Source organism: Argiope bruennichi, chromosome 2 (assembly GCF_947563725.1).
Source record: "Argiope bruennichi chromosome 2, qqArgBrue1.1, whole genome shotgun sequence".
Taxonomy (NCBI): domain Eukaryota; kingdom Metazoa; phylum Arthropoda; class Arachnida; order Araneae; family Araneidae; genus Argiope; species Argiope bruennichi.
This window is the reverse complement of record NC_079152.1, coordinates 95265989-95291309: the sequence shown is the minus strand read 5'-3', so window position 1 is coordinate 95291309 and position 25321 is coordinate 95265989. Positions and strand designations below refer to the sequence as shown.

General features: G+C 29.8%; 1 protein-coding gene across 4 annotated transcripts in view; it reads left to right on the top strand.

The window, feature by feature from the left end:
• The window catches only part of LOC129961992 (calpain-C-like), an 85993-nt gene that overhangs the window by 26493 nt on the left and 34179 nt on the right, over positions 1-25321 (top strand). For 3 of the 4 annotated variants that reach the window (XM_056075648.1, XM_056075649.1, XM_056075646.1), the window contains exons 2-5: positions 4988-5128; positions 14501-14570; positions 19653-19935; positions 22278-22458. In XM_056075648.1, the coding sequence (XP_055931623.1) occupies positions 4991-5128; positions 14501-14570; positions 19653-19935; positions 22278-22458 (672 nt within the window). In that variant the 5' untranslated portion in view covers positions 4988-4990. Of the gene's footprint in view, positions 1-2704; positions 2980-4987; positions 5129-14500; positions 14571-19652; positions 19936-22277; positions 22459-25321 lie in introns of those variants that run through there. The other variant, XM_056075647.1, reaches the window with a different exon arrangement.

Below are 25321 nucleotides of genomic sequence, written 5' to 3'. Positions count from 1 at the left end.
CAACTTCAAGTAATTTCACGCTTTTGTAGTTATGTGGCAATTGTTTGTTTGTTTCCTATCACAAGGAGTTTAATTTCGCCTTACTGGTTATGTTAGAGCTAAAGAAAAATCGTAATTTTCACTTGTTTCTCAACAAAATATTTATAGTATATATATATATATATATATAGTTTTACAAGGCAAATACTTAAAAAGCTCCAATTTCATCCTTGTTAAAGAACATTGGTTGTTTTCAGTCTTTTAAAATGGTTTTCAGAAATGTTTTGCTGTTTCGGATTCGCAAATGTTTCCAGAAATGTTGCACATCCGAAGCTTAAGTACTGTTATATAATCTTGGATGCCATATAACGTTTTGAATTTATCAAAGCCAAGAATTGAAATTCCCTTATTTTCATCATTCTAAATCGCTTTATCCTTGATGGATCGCAGGCATGTTGTGATGTATCATTTTCGTTTATTTCAATACTGCGTCATTGGCCATATCGAATTGTAAGGATTTCAATCTTTTCGATTTTTTCTTCAATTTGTTAACAACATTCTTGTAAAAATTTCATAATTATTTACCGAATCCTTATTTTTTCACTTTCTCTCTTTCTATACTGTATTTATAAAGTTAAATTTCAATTTAATGCTTGAACATTTCTGCTTATGATCTGTTGTTGTTGTTTCTTATGGCACTTGCCATGGACAAGTCCGCTGTTACGAAGACAGCTATTTAAGCTGGTGGGGGAGCGTCTCTTGTTTATTTTTTTTTAGTAGCGCCAACTAGGGTCAATACGACTTTGCTACTCACGCATCACTCATTCGCTTGAACAATCCCTTTTAAAGGAGGGGACATTCACACATCTCACAGATAGAACAATGGAAGAACAACCATGCCCAATTCGGGACTCGAACGCAGGACGCCCAGATCACGTGGAAGACACGCTACCCCTATGCCAGGACGCCGGCGCTTATGATCTATTTTCACTGTTAGATATCTACGACTAAACTAAATTTAAAATAAAATTCTGGCCACAATTTAAGAAAGAGAGTTTATAAAACAGAATCTAAACTTATTTGCAAGTGTTTATTGTTTTTCCGTAAAAAACTTCAGGTTTTCAGAGAAATTCTGTTGCAATAAAAATCGGTGAAATTGTTTTTTTTTCTTCTTTATTTTATTTATATTACTTCTAACGAAACAAATCAAGGGTTGCTTTGGTCTTCAATAAATATGGTTCATTTTTTACTCGAAATTTTTTGTTCGAAATATAGAAATTTTATTCGATTGAAAATTCAGTGATCTTGAAAAAAATTTTATGGAAAGATAATTTTGATTTATAGATGCTTCTCTGTATGTAGTTTTAGGAAATCAGATTAATGACATTTTTATTACCTTTTCTTTATTGTTAAATAAATGCTAATTTTTATCTTAAATTTGATTTTTTTCATAATATTTTTTTATTTTTATAGGAGATATGAAAATAGATAATAATAATAATTTTAATGATAACAGTTATAAATTTTAGAAGACCATTGAAGTTTTTTACTTGTCTTCCAAACAATGTGTCATAAAGTCTTAAAAGTTCTACTATTTTTTTTAACTGAAAATATTTTAAAAACTTGCTGATAAAGTTTGATAGCAATTTTATCAATTTAAATAAAGAATATCTATTTAATTATTTCCAGAAAATTAGACGACGATGGATTGACATTTTAATGTTGTATTATTAGAAATAATTCACCATTGCTGTCTATTTAGAAAGTTGACCTACAAATTTTGTTACCATTTGAATGAATTACGGATTATACATGTTGAAATAACAAAAAAGATATGTTGATTACTTTATCTCACCAGGGGCTATCTCTGAACATTAGGATGTTAAGCTTTTGGGTAGTGGTTGGTTCTAGCAATCCTGGAGGCTACACAAAAGATGTGGGGTTGGCTACCCCTTACCGATGATCGGGCATGTCTTTTAAGGAAGGAACTATATCGTGGCCGGTGATGGCCCTCAAGTCATAACTTTAGTTCCCGCCAATGCTGTTGTGACTGCTCGGTTATTCAATTTAATCCATGTGTCTTCAAGGTGTCATCGATGTAGTCTTTTGTGGATATTGATTATTTTTGTAAGAAATTAAGAAGCAAAGTTTTTTTATCGCAAACAAAATGAATTATTTCATTAATTTATGTTTCCTCCTGAAAAGAAATCAATAAGTAATAATAATAAAAAAAGGCAGACACAAAAAAGATAATCAAACAATATTTAAAAAACAAACAAACAAGATAAAAAATTAACTATAAAAAGATACCTCCCCCCCCCCCGAAATTCTTGTCTAGTTTTTTAATGCGGTTTGCTTGCGGTTTGCTAATGGTATAAAGTTTGACGTTTTACGTTTTTCAATCGAACAAAGGTTGACATTTTTATTTATAATTTTTTTCGAGCTTCTACAGTTGTAAATTTTTCATGTTGAATAAAAAATCCCTCCTTTCTTTTCTTCAATTAAAAAAATGTAAATACTAATTGTAGATGGTTATAATACCTTTTGATTTACTTTGATAGTATTATCTTGTGAAAGAAAGATGCAATTTCAAGGTCTATAATTTTGAAACACCGGAAGGAGAGTCTGCATCCATAAATGGGGCGTCAACTGCTTTCAGCAGTCGGAACATGTTCTATGCCATTTGGTTTCTACCTCTTTAGAATAACCTTCTTTGGCACATGAGTCAACAATTAGCTAATGATGTCACGCTATTAGGAATTTTGTTACACCTTGTGCCTGTACGGAATGACTGAATTCATTCACAATGGAAGAGAAATGAAGTAGAAATTCCGACTAACCTAAATGTTTCGAGATAGCAAAGGCTTGTATTGTAGTATGTGCAAGTTTATTGAGTCCGTCAGAGTATCATCTTCATACAAAAGTCTCTTGTTCTTCAGTTAGGGCTGAATTTTCCAGGGAAGTTTATCCATGTTCTGCTATAATGGCTTTCTTTGTTCGGTAAGAGTTCTGTTCTAAATGTATGGTAAATTTACAGAAAACTCATGTATTAGTGTAAATATTTATGTTGAAATAGATGGCCTTTATCTTTAGATGTTATACCGAATTATTTAATTTAATACATATCATTTATAAGGGTCCTTTAGAATATTTATTTTTACAAAGTCTCTTGTTCTTCAGTTAGAGTTGACTTTTTCTGGGAAGTTTATCCATGTTCTGCTATAATGGCTTTCTTCGTTCGGTAAGAGTTCTGTTCTAAATATATGGTAAATTTACAGAAAACTCATGCATTAGTGTAAATATTTATGTTGAAATAGATGGGCTTTATCTTTAGATGTTATACCGAATTATTTAGTTTAGTATATATTATTTATCAGACTTTCAATACTTCTTAACTAAATAATCTTTCTTTAAGTTTTTAAACTTTTTTGTTAGATTTAGTTTTTTCCTCAGAAATTTATTGATGCTCTGTTAGGATGGTTTTCTTTGTCTGGTAAAATGTATGTTCCATGATGATCATTATCTAAGTTCGTGGTGAATTTACAAAAAATTCTTTCATTATTATAAATATTTTAGAGGAAATAGAACTTGGACTTTATCTCTATGCCAAACCATTGTTTAGTTTAGAACATATAAGTTATCATGTTCTTATTTATAAGATCTAGGTAATTTTATAAAAGAATAAGATATTGTTATAAAGTCTCTTATTTTTTTAATTCAAATTTATTTTTTCCCATTAAGATTATTGATATTTTGCTCTGTTGTCTTTCTTCGTTGTTCAAAATTTCTCTTCCATTATGATTGTCCTCTAAATTCATGGTAAATTTACAGAAAACTCATACATTAGCGTAAATATTTATGTCGAAATAGGACACAAGATTTATAGGTTTTAAAAAAGGTTATTTTTTTTAAAGCACATATTGGTTGCTAAGTTTCTAATCTTCATTTGGTAAGATATCTTCTTTTCTTTCAAAGTCTTTTATTGTTTAGTTGAAGTTAATTCTTTTCTTGATTTTTATTGTTGTAATCCTCGTCGGATAAAATTTCTGTTTCCTAATAATAATCATCATCTAAATTCGTAGTGCATTTACATAAAAAAAAAATCATGTGTTAATGTAAATTGGTATGAAAAATGTTTAGACCTTTATCGATGTGTATTAAACAAAATTAGTCCATTAAACATATATTAGTTAATTCGTTTTATTGCTGCATATTTGTTGAGATTAAAAATTCAAGATGGATTTGATGCCTTTAATTAAAAAATTACATTAGATGATTTTAAATCTTTTAGTGTTTTTCCGTTTGAAGATTTTAAAACCAATTTTATACTTAATACTTAATAGTTCTAAATAAATTAATAAAAGTTATTCGTGCTCATGTGACTGCGTGTTTTAGATTTCACATTTCTTGCTTTACTTCACGCATTTAGTGGGCATGTACGGATTTTGAATATTAAATATTTATATATTTAGAACTTTTCATTAATAACTGAATAACTGTTTTGAAAAATTAAAAAGCTTAGTGTTACTGGAAATATTCTTTTTCTTCCATTTTTGAATTTTCTAATGAAAGATACAACGTGCAATTCAGCTTTTATATACATTCCAATAAATTGTAAATTTGTATTTTGCTCTAAATAGTATAACAGAAATATAGAATAATAAATTTGTGTATTAGAACAAATGAAAGTTGTAGAATTTTTGTAATAAATAAACAGATTATTTTGTATTTATAATTTGAAAATTTTTGTTGCATGATACCATAGTTGAACTATTTTGTTAAAAAAATAATGTCTACTTAAGTTACACTAGTTTTTTTAATAATAAAAATCTTCTACTTATTGAAAATATCATTTGCCAAAATAATTATTATTTTCAGATAAAAAAAACCTAATTGTAAATTAAAATCAATATTTTATATATTTTTTAGTTAATGTTCAATGATTAGCTAAAATTAGTAACCCATTCAAGCATTTTACACAATAATTGAATAATTGTTCTCATTTCAGACGATGAGTGAGTTTGAGAAGATCAAACGGAGCCATATTAAGAAAGGGGAACTTTTTGAAGATCCAGATTTTCCAGCTACACAAGCTTCTGTCTTTTATCACCAAAAGCCTCCTTTCCAGTTTGTTTGGAAGAGACCAAAGGTAAATATACTTATCAATGCAATTCAAATTATATATTGAGGTTTTATTAACTTTTTATGCATTTATCCTATGTGATAAGATCGCATTATAAGTTATTTTTTGGTACTTTTCCGTTAGCCGGGCGCAAATGACGCCAAATCTGAACGAAACGCGAATTTGGTGTAAGAAATTTGGCGGAATTCTAAATTATTTGGCAATTTTTCGTTTGCGCCCGGCTAAAGGAAAAGTACATACTTTTTTACCTATGGAAGTCAGAAATTTAAAGAAAAACCTTCGCAGTTTGATATAAAAAAACTCATTCAAAACTAGTGCACATTAATCTTCAGTTCCTCAGTTGTCTAGTGGGGCATATCATGGCTGATGACCACAAATGGGAAAAACAAGATAGTGAGTTTTACCATTTGGGCTGCTTGTGGGAATCTGTGAATTCTACCATGCTTTGCTGGCTGATTGGGTTCTTAGCCAGTAAAGCATTGTTCATTGATGTTGGAGGTTTCATATAAAATAAAACACAACTATTGGCCTATTTTCCTTAAGAGTCCTCCAGGAATGAACATATCTCTACATTGAAGTCATGTACTTCATGCGCCCTAAGATTGCTTCGATTAACATTGGACGTCTTTTTCCTTCTGCGTAGGAACTGTTGTAAATGTTGTACTACTAAGTCATTACGATTATGTCTGCAAATATATTTATTTGTTTCCTAATGATCCAGGCTTAATTTTACCTCTGTGCCTTACTCTGCTGCAAATCATAATATGGGTAGACTTACTTTCAATGAAGTTGACAGAAATAATTAATTCCACAGATGGCCAAAAAAGACTGCAGATTTTATCTTCAAGTAACAAAATGGATGGTAAGACGGCAATTTAATGTTTAGCAATTGAAGTCGCTGTTTTAAATAGCTGTTTGTAGGTAGCTTCGACGTATAAGCCAAAGGATAAAGAAAATAAAATTATTGACATTTTCAGAATTTGCCAGATTAAGAAAGAACCATGATTACTATTTTAAATTATTTCTTAAGAATATCTTTTTTAGTAAGTAAATATACAAGACATCTATAACCAAGAATCTTATACCTATTCCAAATGAGTATACAAATATGAAAAATGTAAAAGAAAAAGCATTATAATCGATAAAATGAGTTGAAACCAAACAATTTTACATGAATATTTTGAATAATCTATATATTTTAAATATCCCAGAGACCCCCCCCCCCACTCCTTTCTCATAAAAAAACTATTTTTGATGTTGTTATGAATTTATTATAGTATACTAGTAAAGAGGATAGCTTTACAGGTTTAATAATGGTTACTGAATTGATGCCGAGTCAATGATGGCTGGATTTGGCGGGAAATTTAGTAATTTAACTACAAAAAAAAAAGGACTTCAAATATATGAGAGTCTCGGTGATGGTCTATTATGACTCAAATTTCATCGTTTGTGCTAAAATATTCAATGCCCTGTCACGGGTGCTTTAAAAAAAAACGGAGAGTCAGTCAGTAGTGAGTAGGAATGGTTGAGTGGAGCTCAAGAAAGTTGTTAAGCGAAGGGAGCATTGATGTCTAGCGAGCTCTGTCCACAAATTTTGTGATTATTTAATAACATCTACTGTTTTGTGTATTGTGAATTTCTGAAAGTACTGTTTTTAGTATGCTTCGCCTGTGTTTTGTTACAGTTTTTCAGGTTTTCGTTCTTTTATTTTGGAATAAAGCACCATTATCTTTTACTGAGCTTGTTAGATTTTTCCTTGTATATTCACCCAACTGATTTCTCTGTAACAGTTTTACATCTGTTTATGAAAACGCTAACAGAAAAATGCAATAAGCTAGGGTGATGAGATTTGATGCGAGATCTTGAGACAAAGTATCAAGATCTGTCAAACTTTGAATAAAATCTCTTTTCGGGAAATTTATTATTTGTCCGTCATTGCGCTAGGAACGTAATAACTGAAAACCGAAATAAATTGAAAAGAGGAAATTTGGTAAATTATTTTATTACAACAATTATAGATTTGCATCAAAGTTTGGATTGTCTAAGGATCTGCCTTTCGTACACATCTGAAAGTTTAGTTTAGTTCAGTTATATTAACGTCCCGTTTGAAGCAACACTAGGGCTATTTTGGGACGGACCTCGTAATTTTGAACCACGGTCAGATGTTGAGGACGACACCTGAGCTGGCACCCCCTCTCCACACCGCACCACACCAGCGGGAGGACGTTTGGTCATGACAGATTTAACGTGCAACAGACCCCCTTACACGACGGTTCTTCGGTGGAATCGGGTCTCGAACCTGAAACCCTCCGGTTTTGAAGCCGAGACCTTACCACCAGGCCACCGCGGCCCGTACACATCTGAAAGTTATTAACCGTGGAATAGCTAGATAGGTGAATTACAGTATATAATATTTATTCCATAATTTTTTAAAAATCTGCGTTTACTTTTCTACGAAATATATCAAATAATTATAGAATAGATTTTTTTTTTGTTTTCTGGCCATATATATGGTAACGATAATTCAAAAAGTTCCAGAAGATAGATAAATGAAATTTGCTTGTTAGTATTTACATCAAATTTGCATGTATCGGTGTTTAATAATTGCAGCTGTATCAAATTTTAAACTCATTTGGTCAAAGGAAAGATATTCAAAATGTATATTTGATTCTCATCACGAAGCAAAATGTATATGCTAATGTTAGGATCACCATGTATATTTGATTCTCTTCATGATTTTAAATATAAAACGTCCCCTATTTTGTAAGTATAAGGAACAGTTGAGGGAGAGCACATACATTGGTAATGTAATAATAATGAAAAAGTAAGCAGAAATGCTCTGTTTGTTTCCGTGAACAAAATTCATTGCTATATCAATCTCAGCGTCGGGGCTATTGATTTCGGAAGCCCTCATATAAATGAGATTTGTGCTTATATTTATATTTTCGAATATATTTCCTTTCTGTTTACCTACTGATTAAAAAAAAATACCACATCCCACATAAGAATAAAATTTATACAGATTTTCACCAGATCTTTTGCAAAAATTATTCTTTTCACGTGTTTTTCTCTATTTGAGGTAACGTGAGGCGTCACCTGAACCTTGAAATGTGGCCTTAAGAGCCTTTGACCTTTCATCTGTTTGAGGCTTGCTTTTTTAAATCGTGCTTCGTTTGTGACAGGAAGAACTGAGATTTGTTAACTGCGTAACCTTGTTACCTCATTCTTCGCCACAGGTGACCTCTTTACTATCTGCGCTGTTTGAATGAGATTATGGGGATTCTTCTTAATTTCCGAAGGATATTTTTATGATTCTCCTTCTTAACCTTGAAATAGAATTAAGATGGAATCTGATTCTTGCTCCTATGGATGTCAACATAAGTCTTTTGAAGTTTAAAGCAGTTAAAAATATTTTAGAGTAGAAATATATTCCAAAACAAGAAACTAGCTTATCTATTGTGATTATATTAATTCTTATTTTACATAAATTATTCAAATTTTTTGTCAGTCAAGATAAAGATATTATTCATGATTTATGGCAAATATTAATTAACCTTGAAATAGAATTAAAATGGAATCTGATTCATGCTTCTATGGATGCCAACATGAATCGTTAGAAAATTCACTTGCCTTTTTTTGTTTAAAGCCGTTGAAAATATTATAGAAATATATTCCAAAACAGGAAACTAGCTGATCAATTGTGATTATATTAGGTATTATTTTGCGTAAATTACTTAGATTTTGTGTCAGCCAAGATATTATTCATGATGTATGGCAAATTTTAATTAACCTTGAAATAGAATTAAGATGGAATCTTATTCTTCCTTCTATGGTTGTTAAACATGAAACTTTTGAAGATTCACGGCCTTGTTTGTTTAAAGCCGTTGAAAATAGTATAGAGTAGAAATAAATTCCAAAACAGGAAACTAGCTCATTTATTATGATTATACTAGATTTTGTTTCGCATAAGGTACACAGATTTTTTGTCGGTCAAGATAACGATATTATTCATGATTACTGGCAAATATTAATTAATCTTAAAATACATAAGATGGAATCTAATTTTGCTTTTGAACAAGCCAACCTGAATTCTCTTGAAGATTGAGCTACTGTTTTTGTTCAAAGCTGATGTAAATATATCTATCTTGTATTTTCCTGTAATCCTAATGCATGTTCCTGAAGTAAAGAACTGGTCTGTCAAGTATTAATCGGGATATTTTTTGTATAATGTAATTAAATTTTTGACGTACAAGAGGAAGATATTATCCATAATTTAAGTCCCAACACACTGGATTTGATTATATTTGTACTTTGTTATTGATACAATTTCATTGAATGATTTCGCTTCAAAAGCACAGGGAACAGCGGATTTTATGTATGTTTGTGCGATCAATTTATTGGAAAAAAAAGACAAACAAGTAAGTATATAATGTATTTGATAGAATGACCTCAATATCGATTTTTTGGCAACGATACGTATCGATCGAAAATCGGATTACCAATAGGGCGCAAGGCTAAGAATTACCTGACATGTGACATATACTACAGTAAACAACGAAACCATCCATTATCTTAAAATCAAAGCGGTTCCCTATTGCATAACTACATAAAATTTTAACATGTCAGTGTTAGAATTCAGTTTTTCAGTTTTTTTTTAATTCGAATCGTTCAAAGTTATTATAGTTTTATGCAAAAGTGATGCCTAATTTATAAACTTCTTAAACATTCTTTAGAATCGTATTTGAAACTATAAAATAATACATTTTTATAATACATGATATTATCTAGTTTAGAGAAAGGAACAAATTTAGGGTGTTAATAATTGTCTTTTCCATAGCAGCATTTTAAGAATGAAAATGTAAAAAAAGTGGAGTAATTTAAGTTTTAATTGCTAATAAAAATTATAATTATAAAAATTGTAATAGAAAAATTTAATTAATAATAATTAATTAATTATAATTAATAATTATAATTAATTATTTAACATTATATATTTGGAGCCTTCTTCCCAATTTTTGAGAATATCACGAAAAAAATGTTGAACTGTCATTTACGACCTTCTGGTATAATTTTTTTGTATGAGATTTTGGTTGTAGTTAAGGACTAACTGATAAAGATAGACTATTGCCTAGTGGCGATTTTTTTTACTAGGCAGTTACCTAGAACCATTAAGTTGAGAGGAATTGCAAGTAGCTTAATTGAGTTGTTATTATCTTAGTTGTATAATAAATAAAAATACAATTTCTAAGAATTATAATATATTAAGAAGATATTAACATTTAATAATATACAGTTTATCTGCTTCATCAAGTCCACTTATTTATTACAATAATTATAAGACCAATCATATACTTAAATGATAGTGCATACAGATACAGATGTCGTGATGTCTATAACTGACATTAAATAAATAAAAAGATATTAACATTTATAAAGTTGCTAAAATGATTATATATTAAATGAATAGTGTTTAGGGTCCTATCTGTTTCATTGCAATCACTTATTTATTACAGTATTTATAAGCCCCAAGCGTCTGCTTAAATTACAATATAAACAGATATAAATGTTGTGAAGTCATAAATCATATTCAATAAATAAAAAGATATGCACATTCCTAAAATTATTAAAATAATTGTATATTAAATTCGAAATGAGGAATTAAATGGAACAATTTATTAAAAGAGGAGCCTCATAGGCAGTTCAAAACCTAGGACCGCAAAATGCCTAATCATGCTACTCATTATAGAAGGAAGCACTGCTTAGTATTTCGAAATTTAGGAAACGGAGGCCTTAATTGGGAGATCATCTATTTTTTTGTGAGAAGATTATCTCTTAGTTCGGACTTTTCATTAAAAGGATGAGAAATCGGAGCATATATAATTTTTCCACAGAGAACATTGTCACCATCTCTTTTTCTTTCATGCCCATAAAAGAATGTTTTCAGAATATTTGAATTTCGATTCTATTTAGTTTTAAAAGCTAAAATCATCGAATAAAAAATGTATTTATTATTGTTTTTTTTTCTTTTGGAGATCAAAAAATAAAACTAAAATAGGATTTGTAGAAATGTTAAACTTCTAAACAAAGTCTATTATGCTCGTTGTTCACAGTGCATATTTTTGATTGCCTATCAATATAGTAAAACTTGACAGAATTGTCAACAAAAATTTGGCATCTGAAAATTTTAAAGATTTTTAAACATATCTACCCATAATATGAAAAAAACGTTGTATGGAATTATATGAACTTAGTGTGAAAAACGTAACAGAACTATGTTGATAGCTAAAATTTTGAATAAGACTTTTTTTGGGAATAGATGTTTATTTTCTCTAAATATATTATCTGTTTCTTATAATAATGAGTTATTAATTTATAATGACACAGATTCTTTTCGATTTGATATGAAGGTATGAAAATTCATTGCTTGAATTTTACAGTAGTTTTAGGTTTGTAAACAAATGGAAGTTTGCAAATAGAATAAATATGTTTCGAACTAATATATTTTATAAATATGTTTCGAACTAAATAAGCACAGGGAGTCGTATACACATATGAAAGGAATTAAGGCATGTTTTTCTTCACTATATTTGTTTACAAATATCTAAGAATCTGAAAGAAAAAAGGCATATTAGATTCTGTTAGAAAATAAGAGAAAAATTTGGAATTTTTGCGACACTATATTATATTGTGACTTAAAATTTCTAAAACCTTGATCTCCATATTATTTACAAAATATTTGGAAAATGTGCCTTTATTTTATTTAAATATTTGATTGAATATTTATTAATTTTATTAACAAAATCTTCCAGAAAAAAAAAGAATCTATGTGTATATTGATACTCTAAATATTAATGTAAGCTCAAACGATTAAATTGCTTTCAAAACAAACTTAATTCATTCTGCTAAATTTAGTTAATCGATGCAGCTTGGATGACCCAGTGATGTTGTAAGTACATGTGATTGGTCAATTGCTGCTCTCACTTTAACCTTTGTGTATTCCTTTTCATCCACTCCGGGGGCAATCACCTGATTGTACAGCTGCCGACCCAGACAATCATTTCATCACTGAAACGCTCTCTTTTAACGGCTAATGGTATTTCCATCCCTTCTGGCTTTAGGGGACCCACATACATTTCTAATCATCGGGTTCAAATGAAGGGCTGATCGGATGGTTTACAAATATGATTGATCATCGATGTTTATGTCGTTATTCAATCTCAGATTTAATAAACTTATTTTTAATCCTTGAGACATTTACGAAACGTTATGCAGTAAAGCTTCTATATAATGAACTTTGAATAAGAACCCAAGGAAAATTTGATATATAAAAACCTCAATATACATAAATACATATTAAATTATATATATATATATATTAATGAATGAATAAGAACCCAAGGAAAATTTGATATATAAAAACCTCAATATACATAAATACATATTAAATTATATATATATATTAATGAATGAATAAGAATCCAGGGAAAATTCGTTGTATAGAAACCTCAATATACAGAAATGTATATTAAGTTTATATATATATATATATATATATATATATATATATATATATATATATATATATATATATATATATATATATATATATATATAAAATATACAAACAAAATATTTTTTTGTAATATGTTTACTGAAAACAGTCACTGAGCGTTTAAACTTTATGGGCACTAAAGAATATCTTTCCTAATTTATGTAATATTTCAAGAATTTGTCAACAAAATATTCTCAGATTCATTATGACCAGAACGATTAATTAACAATGTTTAATTTTAAATGCATCAAACACTAAGAAAATAAAAGGAATCATTTAAAATAATCGGTTGAAAACAGGTTAAAAAAAAACTACTTAAAAAACGATGTACTGAAAACTATAAGCATATACAAAAAATATATAACTAACATAAATACAATTTAATTACAAAAGCATGCAACTAACCTAAAAGTAATTTAAATCAAGAATCATCCGTTGATAATATTGTCAACAATCAGAACACAATGCGCATGCGTGAGTTTTCAACGCCAGTTACGGTAACGCAAATGCGTGAGTTTTTCTACGCCAGTTGGGGTAACGCTATGCAGATTAGTAATTTTTAATTTCCTTTATTCTGTTTTATTTTAATTCAAAAGTACTTAAGAATGAATCTGAAAGATCGATTCATGAACAATGTTTAATTTTAAATGCATCAAACATTAAGAAAATAAATAGAATCGTTTCAAATAATCAGTCGAAAAATATTAAGCCTAGCCTCATGACTATTGGGGAAAAAAACTGAAGCCGTACTCATTTGGCGGTGGGAATAATGAAAAGGCGGGAAGTGGCGGGAAAGTTAGTTTTTAATTAATAATTAAAATTCTAATTAAAAATTCAAAAAAGGGCTATCCTATCTTTTAAGTTAGATCAAATTGCACACGGTGTGCAAATTTGATTAAAATCGGTTAAGTAGTTTAGGAGTCCATCGCGGACAAACAACGTGACACGTAATTTATATATATTAAGATATTAATCCAAGGAAAATGGAAAATTCGATATATAGAAACCTCAATATCCAGAAATACATATTAAATGTTCATCTATGTATATTTTTAATGTACAAATGTACAATAAATTTAATGTACAAATAAATTTTTTTTCTATACTACTGTATTGGAATAACACGCAATGACACGCTTTTTACAGCATCTTTAGTTTTATCCTGTCTTATATGCATTCTTTAAATTAGTATGTCTCATCGGCAAGAGGAGTTGATTGCTTTTTCGTGCACGACTTCCGGTCGACCATAAATTTCTATTGTAAGAACGGGCGAAATTTTTTTTCTTCTTTTATTTAATTCTCATTCTTTCTTATGAACGAAATTAGTTCATTACTTTTTAATACATTACGAAATTAATACATTACTTTTTGATTGCAATAGGTATACATAATTTTCGATGCGAAAATTTGCGTTCGATATACGTTTAAAAATAATGAAAAAAAAAATATTGTTTATTCATTAATTTAAAATCTGCTCTTCAAAATGACCATTTTAATTGCTATGCTGTTGTATGTCATACATTTTAAGTGGGAATTTAATTTACTTTTGTTATTATTAGTAAGAGCTAGTTGTTATTATTAGTATTCAATATCTCATAATTGAGTTATATTTCATATTTCTTTGAAAAAAAGAGACTTTTATACCAATTGTTGATTTAAAAATACATTAAAAGTAATTTAAAGAAAATTTCACCTAACAATTTGTGTTTTCAAAGGCAAAAATCAAATGCTGTGCTATAGTGAAAGTACTTTTCAAGAAACGCTGACTAATGCCGTTGCATTTTATTGAAATTTAAATATAATAAACATAAGATAATTTCTTTCAGGAAATCTGCGCAAATCCTGTTTTCATACAAGATGGAACTTTGCAATACGACATAACTCCAGGGAAACTTGGTAAGTTCGATTAATTTCCGCCATTTTAAAATGAAAGAGATGTTTTTTTACGATTAGGAATAGTACTGCTTTGCAAAATTGATAAAATTGCACCTGTTTCAAGCATTTTATCTGAAAAGAATTTGAAAAGAAACCAGAATCTCTGAAGGCAAGAGGAATTAAATATTTTAAACATATATTTTGAAGACAACTGCAACTCTTTTGATGTCTTCTTTACATATTTATTTGATTAACTAAAAACAATAGCAAAAAAAAAAAAAAGTGCCAAACCTGAAAAAAAATAATAAAAACTTAAAACACGCACAGTTTTTTTAGTTCTGTTTAAAATTTAATTCTGCAAAAACATCTGTTTCTTGTTAATAAAGTTATTTCTCTGAATAATACATGCATTTTAATTTTTTTACTATCTCGTAAAGTATGGTAATCATCAAAAAAAATTCGAACACGAGATTTTGACGAATTCACATGTTTTAGACCTTCTTGAGTTTGAAAAACGCGTTTTTGGAAAATGTCAGTCAGTCTGACTGTCTGTCTATTTCACAAAGATAACTCAAAAACGCTTAGACGGAAGAAATTTGGTATGCGGTCTTTGAAAAATAATTGTAAATTTCTGTCAAATATTGAGCAAAATCCGTTAAGAGGAAGTCTGTCTGTTCTAATATAATTTAACACGATAACAGCCAAATGAAAAGAGCGAGATAAATGCTGCACAAAGATTACATAGATTTAGCATCTATAGCATAGAAACTTATAAAAGTTTCAGCCAAATACGACAAGGTCGGTCCTTACTTTCAAAAACAAGTAAACGCGATCACTCAAAAATGCCATGACCTAAATATATCAAATTTGATATGGATTTTGTGACTACAAGTGCAGTTTTGTTTCAAGTTCTTGTATTTCAATCGGTTGAGAAAAACGCGCCAAAAATTCCGATTTTTGGACAGTTTTAACCACATGTCAGGGATTAATTGCCAAAAAACTCGCCAAGGATGACACGATAGATTTAGTAAAATTGCTAAATTCGTGACAAAGGTTAATATTTCATAATTATTGGACGCCAATCCCATGCAAGGTATTCTCTTGAAAGTTTTGAACTCTCATTGAGAAAGTTTTAGGGAGACCTATCCCGCTAGTATTTTAAAATATAAGTTACGAGGTTTGGTTTGGTTATATTAACGTCCCATTTGAAGCTACACTAGGGCTATTTTGGGACGGGCCTCGTAATTTTGAACCCCGGTCAGATGATGAGGACGACACCTGAGCTGGCACCCCCCTCTCCACACCAGCGGGAGGACGTTTGGTCATGACGGATTTAACGTGCAACAGACCCTCTTACACAACGGTTCTTCGGTGGAATCGGGTCACGAACCTAAAACCCTCCGGTCCCGAAGCCGAGACCTTACCACCAGGCCACCGCGGCCCTTATAAGTGACGAGGAATGCAAATACGAGGAATGATCACAAGGAATGATCGTGATAAAATAAAAAGAATTAAAAATCTTTTTTTTTAAATTTGAAGAATATATTTCATTTAACGTTCTCTCTAGAAATCTTGACTGCTGTGATTTATCAAAACCCAACAATGAATTAAGATTTTTAATGTTTGAATACCAGTCTTAGTGTCTTAATGAGTGTCTTACTAGTAAAAGAATAGTGAAAATATTCAACGTGCAATTAACAACATTTTCAAAATGATTCTGAATTTAAAATGGAATTTCTTTCTTTCAGATAATTATTAGATCATTCTTCTTCAAAAGTTTAAATTTATCTTTTCTGGTATTTTACATTCTCATATTATCAAGTAAAAAAATATTTTCGCAGAATGTTTATTTATTCGAAATTACCAAACAATGCGCATAGATTCAGCTAGGTAAGCCGAGAATCAAAATTAGGAAGTGGCAACAGCTGTTAAAAAAGCAACCAATGAAAAGTGATCGATTTTGGGGGAGCGTCGTGTTTTACAAGTAAATTTACGTCAGAAAAAAATACATGTTACAGGAAAAAAAAATGTTTAGTTATTAATTTGAATTTCTTCAATTACATTTCAATAGAAATAAAAGTACCTTTAGAGGGTAATTTTATTGCTTATATTGTTTATTCATGCTTTTATAAGCATTCCATTGGTAGTTAAATTGCTTGGTTATTTAACCAGCCATTTTTTATTTTCTTTCTTGGATACAATTTTTGAAAAGTTTAATTTCATTTAATACATTGAAAAAAAATGAAGGAATTTGTTAATAAACATTTTTATGATCCATTGTAATATTTTATATAATAATTAATTAAAAAAGTAATTCAAACTTATGTGTAGAGTTGCATTGATTTAATTGATAGACATTTCTGCAGAAAAAAATATATTCCAGAATTTTTTTTGTTTAAAATTTTCTTTTAATTTTTTAATTCTGTTCTAGCTTGTTCACAAAATAGATTTATTTCTAAATAAAATTAACTTCTGGAGATTTTTGAAATATGTATTTTTGTCTGCCAAATTTAGTTTTACTGTGAAAGCAAAAAAAAAAAAAAAAAAAAAAAAAAAAAAAAACTTGGGAGTGGTCTTTCCAAAACTTTCTCGCATACTCTCTCTAATAAAAGTGTTATAACAGAGAACGCCTTGCGCGCCATTCGTGTACAATAGTTATGAAATGTTAACTTTTGGAGAAAATTTAACATTTTTACTGAATCTATTTTGTCATGCTTGGCGAGTTTTTTGGCGTTTAAATCCTGGCATGCGTTTAATAGCATCTAAAAATCCAATCGGTGTTTTTGATCCGTTTTTTCCAATCGATTGATTCAAAAATTCGTTAAAAAGCTGCATTTTTAGTCACAAAATCCCATACCACATTTCATATACAGGGTTAGCAAGAAATAAGTTACCCACTTCATAGGGCTCTAAAATGCGTTTTACTGGTCCAAATAAGATAAAATTTGAACTACAGATTATTCAGATGATGCGCTTTACATTTATTAATTAAAAAAATTCGTACAAAAATTCACCAATAGATGATGCTGTAACACAAATGGCATTTATTTGCATATATTGGAAATGTGAAACATAATTTGCGTTACACCGCATGCCTGTTACCCTTTTTCTTTGGATAAAAAGAAGGTGGATTTTGCACGAATATTAGTTTTTTTTCTGTTCATCATGCCTACGTTGCAAGAAAAACTGCTACTGATGAAATTGTTCTACCAGAACCAAAAAAACTCTGTTGTAGCTCTAAAGAAATTTTGTAGTATGAAGCAGATGCCAAGAGGTCCAATGCCTCCAGGTGCCCTACACAAAATAATGCAGAAATTTGAAAGGGGGAAAAAAACCCTGTGTAACTTGGCATTTTCCCAGGTAGATGACGGAAAAAAAAATCCCGTCTTCCAGTGTCGAAAATGTTGAGACCGTGCTCGTTGAAGCCAGCAGTCAGTCGCCGCATAATAGTGTGAGTTTGCCAGTTGTTTGCCGTTTTCTGGATATTCCGTATTCAACTGTACGAAAAATTGTAAGGCAGATTTTACATTTTTATCCATACAAAATCAAGTCGGTGCACCTGTTGGAGAACAGGGATTTAGAGGTCCGTAAAACTTTTGCACTTCAGCTCCTTACTCCAATGGTGATTGACACAACTTGGCCATGGGACTTTCTGTGGAGTGATGAGGCCCACTTTTGCCTCAATGGGCAAGTTAACACTCATAACTGTCGAATTTGGGCAGAGAATAACCCTCACTTTAATGTATTCTTGCATCCTGAAAAAGTGACAGTATGGTGTGGTTTTACAGCTACCTTTATCATTAGACCGTATTTCTTTGAAGACTTCAAATGGAATCCATACCTGTTCCGTCACAGAACAACGGTACCATGATATGCTGAGGGATTTTGTAATCCCAACTCTTCTACAGCGTTGATGTCTTCACGACATCATTTTCATGCAGGATGGTGCACCACCTCATATTGATCGTCGTGTAAAGCTATTGTTAATACAGCATTTCACAGAAGCACGAGTTATAAGCCATCATTTCCCAACAGCATGACCTCCTCGCTCGCCGAATACTCCCCCTTTCGCCTTTTGGTTTGGGGATTATTTGAAGGACAATATCTACCATCAAAGGCCATCATATCTACAAGATCTGGAGGACAACATTCGGCGCTATATTCTTAATATTCCGGCAGACTCACGACGGTCATCTATAGAAAATATGGTTCTCTGATTAGAACATATTGTTGAAAATGAAAGAGGATATATTGAGCAATTTTAATTTATTTAACAATTATAAACCATATTAAATGGTTTTATGTGTTTTAAACGCTACCTAACGTCGAATTTTTGTATTAATTTTTTTATTTAATAAATATAAAGAGCGTCATCTCAACGATCTGTAGTTTAAATTTTATCTCATTTGGATCAATAGAACGCATTTTAGAGCCCTCTGAAGTGGATAACATTTCTTGCTAACCCTTTATTTAACTCATTGCATTTTTAAGTTATCGCGCTTGTATATTTCTGAAAGTAAGGACCGACATATGGTCAATCCCTTGTTGGATTTGGTTCAAAATTTGTTAGGTATCTACACTGTGGATGTTAAATATGTGTATCTTTTATCCGACTAGCTCTCTCCGTTTTAAAGTTATTGTGTTAATTTATATGAACGGAATTTGCCTAAAATTTGAAAGAAATTTACAAATTTGGTGTAAAGATTGTATGTCAAATTTCTTGGTATTGACGTACATTTGTCTAGTTCAAAGCGGTTTTGAGTTATCTTTATCACAGACAGACAGACGGAGATATTCCAAAAATTTGTTTTTCGATCAGGGTGGTCTAAAATACGGAGATTCGTCAAAATATCGAGTTCGAATTTTTTTGAAGAATACTGTACTTTCTCTATACTACTCATACGAGAAAGTAATAAAAGGTGGTACTCTTTTGTCTTCCATAAATATAAAAAACGATCATAAATTATGAATGCCGTATTTAGAGGGTATTCTTTTCAAAATTCTTACGCACTGAAACAATTTTTTTTTTTTATTAGCATTCCATATTATGTTTTAAACACTAAATGACTAATAATATCTATAATTATAATTTTGTCGCAACAGGTGACCATTGGCTAGTCTCTGCTCTGGGATGCCTAAGTATCACCAAAGGTCTATTTTACCGTGTGGTTCCTGCTGACCAAAATTTCAGCTCGGAAATAGAACAGTCCGATAGCCTTGATACTGATTACGTGGGAGTGTTCCGTTTTCGCCTTTGGTGGTGTGGCGAATGGCAGGAAGTGTTGGTGGACGACAGGTTGCCTACGGTCAATGGAAAACTTGTCTTTGTACATTCTCAGCATTCCAATCAGTTCTGGGCTTCTTTACTCGAAAAAGCCTATGCTAAGTAAGTATTTTTATCGGCATATTTTTTTTTTTATCTGCATGCTTTTTTTATCTGCTTTTTTGAAACCTCAGTGACAACTAAAATTTAATTAAGATATTTCACTCGCCATGAATAATAATGATATATTTGTAGATATTACAAATAATATATAAGGCCATGAAAGGAGTTAATAAAAGGAATTATAATGTCGTAAATGTCATATGCCGAAGAAATTATATATTGTTTTTCAAATGGTTGTTTATAAACTTTAAATGTTTGTCCATTAAAACTTTGATAAACAACTTTTATAAACCCCATAAATAGACTATTGGGTTAAGATATGACATGACATATTAGGGTGCCTGAATCACATGAAGATTATCCGTTTTATTATATGTCTGAAATATTCACCAGCATTATTTAAAAACTGAATGGCTGATTAGTTCGTTATTAATTTAATGTAATGTTCACTGCGAGTGGACTGGTTTTTTAATTACATCCAGTCACCCTGTTACCACAGAACAAACCCGTAGAAACAGGGATTATTGTGACTGGTTGTTATGCTCATTAACTATCCAAATTTTTGTATAAGAAAACAACGGCCAACAAAAGTTCAAAGAATCTTCAAACTGTTGGTAAAAGGCTAGAAATCTTTTCCATCATTTCTCGTAATACTTTTAAATTTCCAGGGTATTGTAATGTTGTGTTAAAATTACTATCCATAAAGAGTCTTTCTCTAATTTCTTTGAGTTCGACACATTCTGTTATATAGTGCTGAACTGAGCCTATTTCCCCACATATAAAGTGTGTGGACTGGTTGTTGGAGGTTTTTTTACCCATTTTTCCCTTTAAACTGAATGGAAACGTTGGCCAGTTTTTACTGAAAATCTTCTAGAAAGGAAAACCTATTCTTATAAGCAAGAGCTAAATCAAACATACGTATATTTCAGGTACTAACTATATGCTCTACGTCATTTTGAATTATGGAAGATATCTCACTTTATTTTTACATCCCCTTTATAACTACTTGAACTAGGTTAGATAAGATAAATCAAGTGAGATTTAAATTATCATCACAATCACTTTTGCAGAGAAAGTTGAGTCCGAAAATACAATCATGTTACAATAAAATGAGCAATGGAACTAAGAAAAAAATAATACATGGCATTATTAACACAGAAATAGCTGCTTTACATATTAGCGAAAAATCTTATTTATTTTACAAGCCATATCCAAATTTTTCCATTTTCCATTGTGTAGACTTCAGAATGGAGATGCATGGATTCGCAGATTCATTCAAATTGAGCAAAAGTTTAACTGGCACGAATCGTCACTTCAATGTTCTTAGTGCTGAGATTGCGTTCGATGCTGAGATATTTTATGTACTAGAAATTTCATGATACTTACAGAAAGAAATTTGACGAGGAGGAAAGGTGAAACGTGGTAGATATCTCTCAAAGAAATATTATCAGTATATGTATGTAGCAGCCTATCTGCTGCCATCTACGTAGTGTACATCTACTTGCTTCATATTGCTACACCGATGTATCCATCCTCTGCAGTATTCTAGAAGGAATTTATTATGCTCCCCAACTAGCCTGTGAGCAATGTCTTCTAATAAGTATACATTAAGTTTACGCATAGTATCTTGGGATATCTTGTATATGGGAATTATAGATATCAGTTAAAAATATACCGTTGAATATTGAAAAATGCTGCTGTTATATTTTATATTGTGTTGCTTTTTGTTATTGCTATTTTATTGGGTGCTATTCCATTTTAAATTGATACTGTATTTTGTTGATTTATGTTATCTTTGTTGATTATTTTCTACAGATAATATTGCTGTCAAATGCATAAGCAAATTAAAATTTTCTTTCGCTAAGTTTTTGTATTTGTTTAGATTATATTGTAGGATTTAGTAGATTTTTGGATATTCTACCTATGTATTCTTCGGTTTACTAAGAATACATACGTAGAATACCCTTATTATACCCAATTCTGCTTTTAATAAGTCTTTATTCGATTTTCCTTTTGTTGTTCTTAAATACTCTAATCGTACGGATTAAATAATAAATGCCAATAAAATGAATTGGTTCTACAAAAAATTTGAAAACTTTATCCAAACAACATGATATTAAATCATCAACTGTTTATAGTACATCAATTGCTTGTTGGAATCCATCCGGAAGAATACAAATTCATATGAATATTTCTTCATTTTCATATTAATATATGGGAAAATAAAAATAAAAAAATTATTTGGAAATAGTTTTGCAGTTTGGTAACTGGAACTAAATTCATGTTTACTGAGAAAGATCATCCGCAATTGCTTACTATGTTAAAATTTGTATCCATTTCAGATTACACGGTTCTTACGAGGCGTTAAAGTACGCATGCTCCCAAGATGGCCTTGCTGACTTGATGGGAGGAATAATCGAGACTTTCAGTATCCGTCAGGACCCAACCTCATGTCTTAAAGTACTCGGAAGACTACTGAAAACTACTTCGGTTACAACCAGTATCGTACAACAACAGATGAAAGTAAGAGAAAAAAATTACTGATTTAAAAAAATTTATTTTTTTAGCTCAAAAAATGTCTATGCGCTTCTTCCAAATTTTAGTTCTAATTTTGCAATCATAAGTTAATGAAAATATTGTTTTTAAAATATTTATTATTTATCGTGGAAATTGTCTTAGTGCTTCTTTCAAATTTTAGTTCTAATTTTGCAATTATAAGTTAATAAAAAATGTTGTTTTAAAAATATTTATTATTTAGTGCGGAAAATGTCTGTGTGCTTCTTACAAATTTTAGCTCTAATTTTGCAATCATAAGTTAATGAAAAATACAGTTTTTAAAATATTTATTATTTAATGTGGGAAGTGTCTGTGTGTTTCTTTCAAATTTTAGCTCTAACTTTGCAATCATAAGTTAAGAAAAACTACTGATTTTAAAGTATTTATTATTTAGTGCGGAAAATGTCTATGTGTTTCTTTCTAATTTTAGCTCTAATTTTGCAATCATAAGTAAAAAAAAAATCTTATAATCTTATAAAAATAAATAATCATAATAATGAAAAATGCTGAATTTAAAATATTTATTATTTAGCTCGGAAAATATCGGTGTGTTTCTTTCAAATTTTAGCTCTAATTTTGCAATCATAAATTAATTAAAAATGCTGATTTTAAAATATTTATTATTTAGCGCGGAAAATGTTTGTGGGCTTCTTTCAAACTTTAGGTCTAATTTTGCAATCATAAGTTACTGAAATTTCAGAATATCCTGTAAAATTAAAATCCTACTTCTTCATAGCGAACTATATAATAGAAGCTGAATATCATATCTGTTATCTTATTTTTTAAACTATTGAAATATAAATTATACAATACTTGTATTTTCACCAACTAATTTTTTTTGTAAAGTTTCTATACGTTCAAAAAGAAAAATTATTTCAAATAAATTAATCTCTCTCAAGGCTATATGAGGAGTGATGATAGCAACAAACATACAAAACATATTTAAGTTTCTACCTTCTTTTTACCTACTTATCGTGTAAAGTAAATATAAGCGTATCTTCATTTGCAGTTATTTAACGATTTTAATTCGTAAAACTTAATATATAATTATCTTTCAAAGTAGGAGTTGCATTTCAATGAGTGCATTTAAACTAGGTCATTGTGCTAATTATTGTTTGCGATTATTATCGAATGAATTTTAGAAAGGAACATAAGTAGTTAATTATTGTTATCATTTACTGCTGCAATTAAAATGTGACGTGATTTATTTATTTTTCTTGCCGAAGTAATATTTAGCTTTTTAATAACATTTGGTGACACCTTTTTTTCTGAAGCGAGTAGAGAGTAGAAAATTTGGTTTCTACAATTTCTTCATGGAGTTCAGTTACCTATAATTTAATCTATTTAAATTTATCTAGTTAATTAGAGTAATTTTTTTATGATTGAAAGTTACAAAATTATTTTAGATATCATTCAAAATACGTTTGATTGATGTTCTATTTTTATTTGTACAAATTGTTATTGTACATTTTGTACAATATACTCATTTCAGTTTTGGAAATTCAGATCAGGATAATATCTTAAAATAATTCAGTATTATTTAAAATTGTATTTTTAATTATTTTATGTTAGAAAATGGTAAAAAAATAACCATTTCTATTTATTTTCACTTAATTATTTGTAATTTATTTTACTGAATTGCAAACAAATAAAAATTTGGCATGTTTTATACTTATTCAAATATCAATAAAAACCTTCAATATGCATTCAAATTTAGAATATCAATTTCGATTTTATGATACTTTAAGAGAAATTTACTCATTAAGGCATTCCAATTAGAATGTCCATGGAAAATTTAAAAAAAAAGCATTATATAACTAAATAAGCTTACATCTATATTAATAAAAAAAATTGATATATGCTTGCATCTGTATGTCGGTTAAGGTTTTAGCCTGTTGGTACTAAAGATACTAAAATTGGCATAAACATAATTCTGAAGAAGTTAAATGTGCACTTCGTTGCAATTTTTGAAAATTTCTATTTAATTAAAATGAAATTGCTTTTGGGGCGATAACGTTAGAATTTATTACCATATATGTATTGTGAAATCATAGACTGTCTTTAGGGGTTACATGAATAATGCGGACATAATGAGTTTAAGGCTTCTAAAACACTTCTAATTTAAGTGATTTTAACCAAAAAAAAGCAATAGGATTTCTAGGAGAGAATATATCGATTAATCTACGCATAAAAGATTAAATTGAAATTAGATATTCCCGGCGAACAAACATGGTTAGTCAAGGAACAAAAATAAAATCTTTAATAGAAGCACGTAATAGTTAAAATTAATTTTAAAATCTAATATATAAAAATGAATGTTTGTTTGTTCTTATTTTATGTGCTGCCGTACCGTTCATCCGTTTGCTGTAAAAATTGCCAATTTATTCCTTGCACTTGCGCAAAAGTTATAGGCATAGTACAATTATTAGCACTTATTTTGAAAACAGTAGAATTTGCAAACAAATCGTTTCATACGTTTCTATTATTCAACATTATTTAAAAATTGATAGTTGACAAAAGACAAACAATAAACGGCAGTTGACTATTTGCTTATTATTTTAAATTTGTTTGATCTTCCTGGTGTGTCACCGCACAAATTGTCACTCAAAGTTGGTGTGCCGATTATTTTTTTCGGAAATATTAATCCACCTCGATTGCGTAATGGAACAAGATTCGCTGTAAAGAAATTGATGCCGAATGTCATCGAGACAACTATTTTTAATGGAAAGCCGAATGGAGAAGATGTGCTCATTCCATGTATTCCCATTATTCCCACCAACAGGCCTTTTGATTTCAAACGACTGCAATTCCCCATTAAACTTGCATTCTT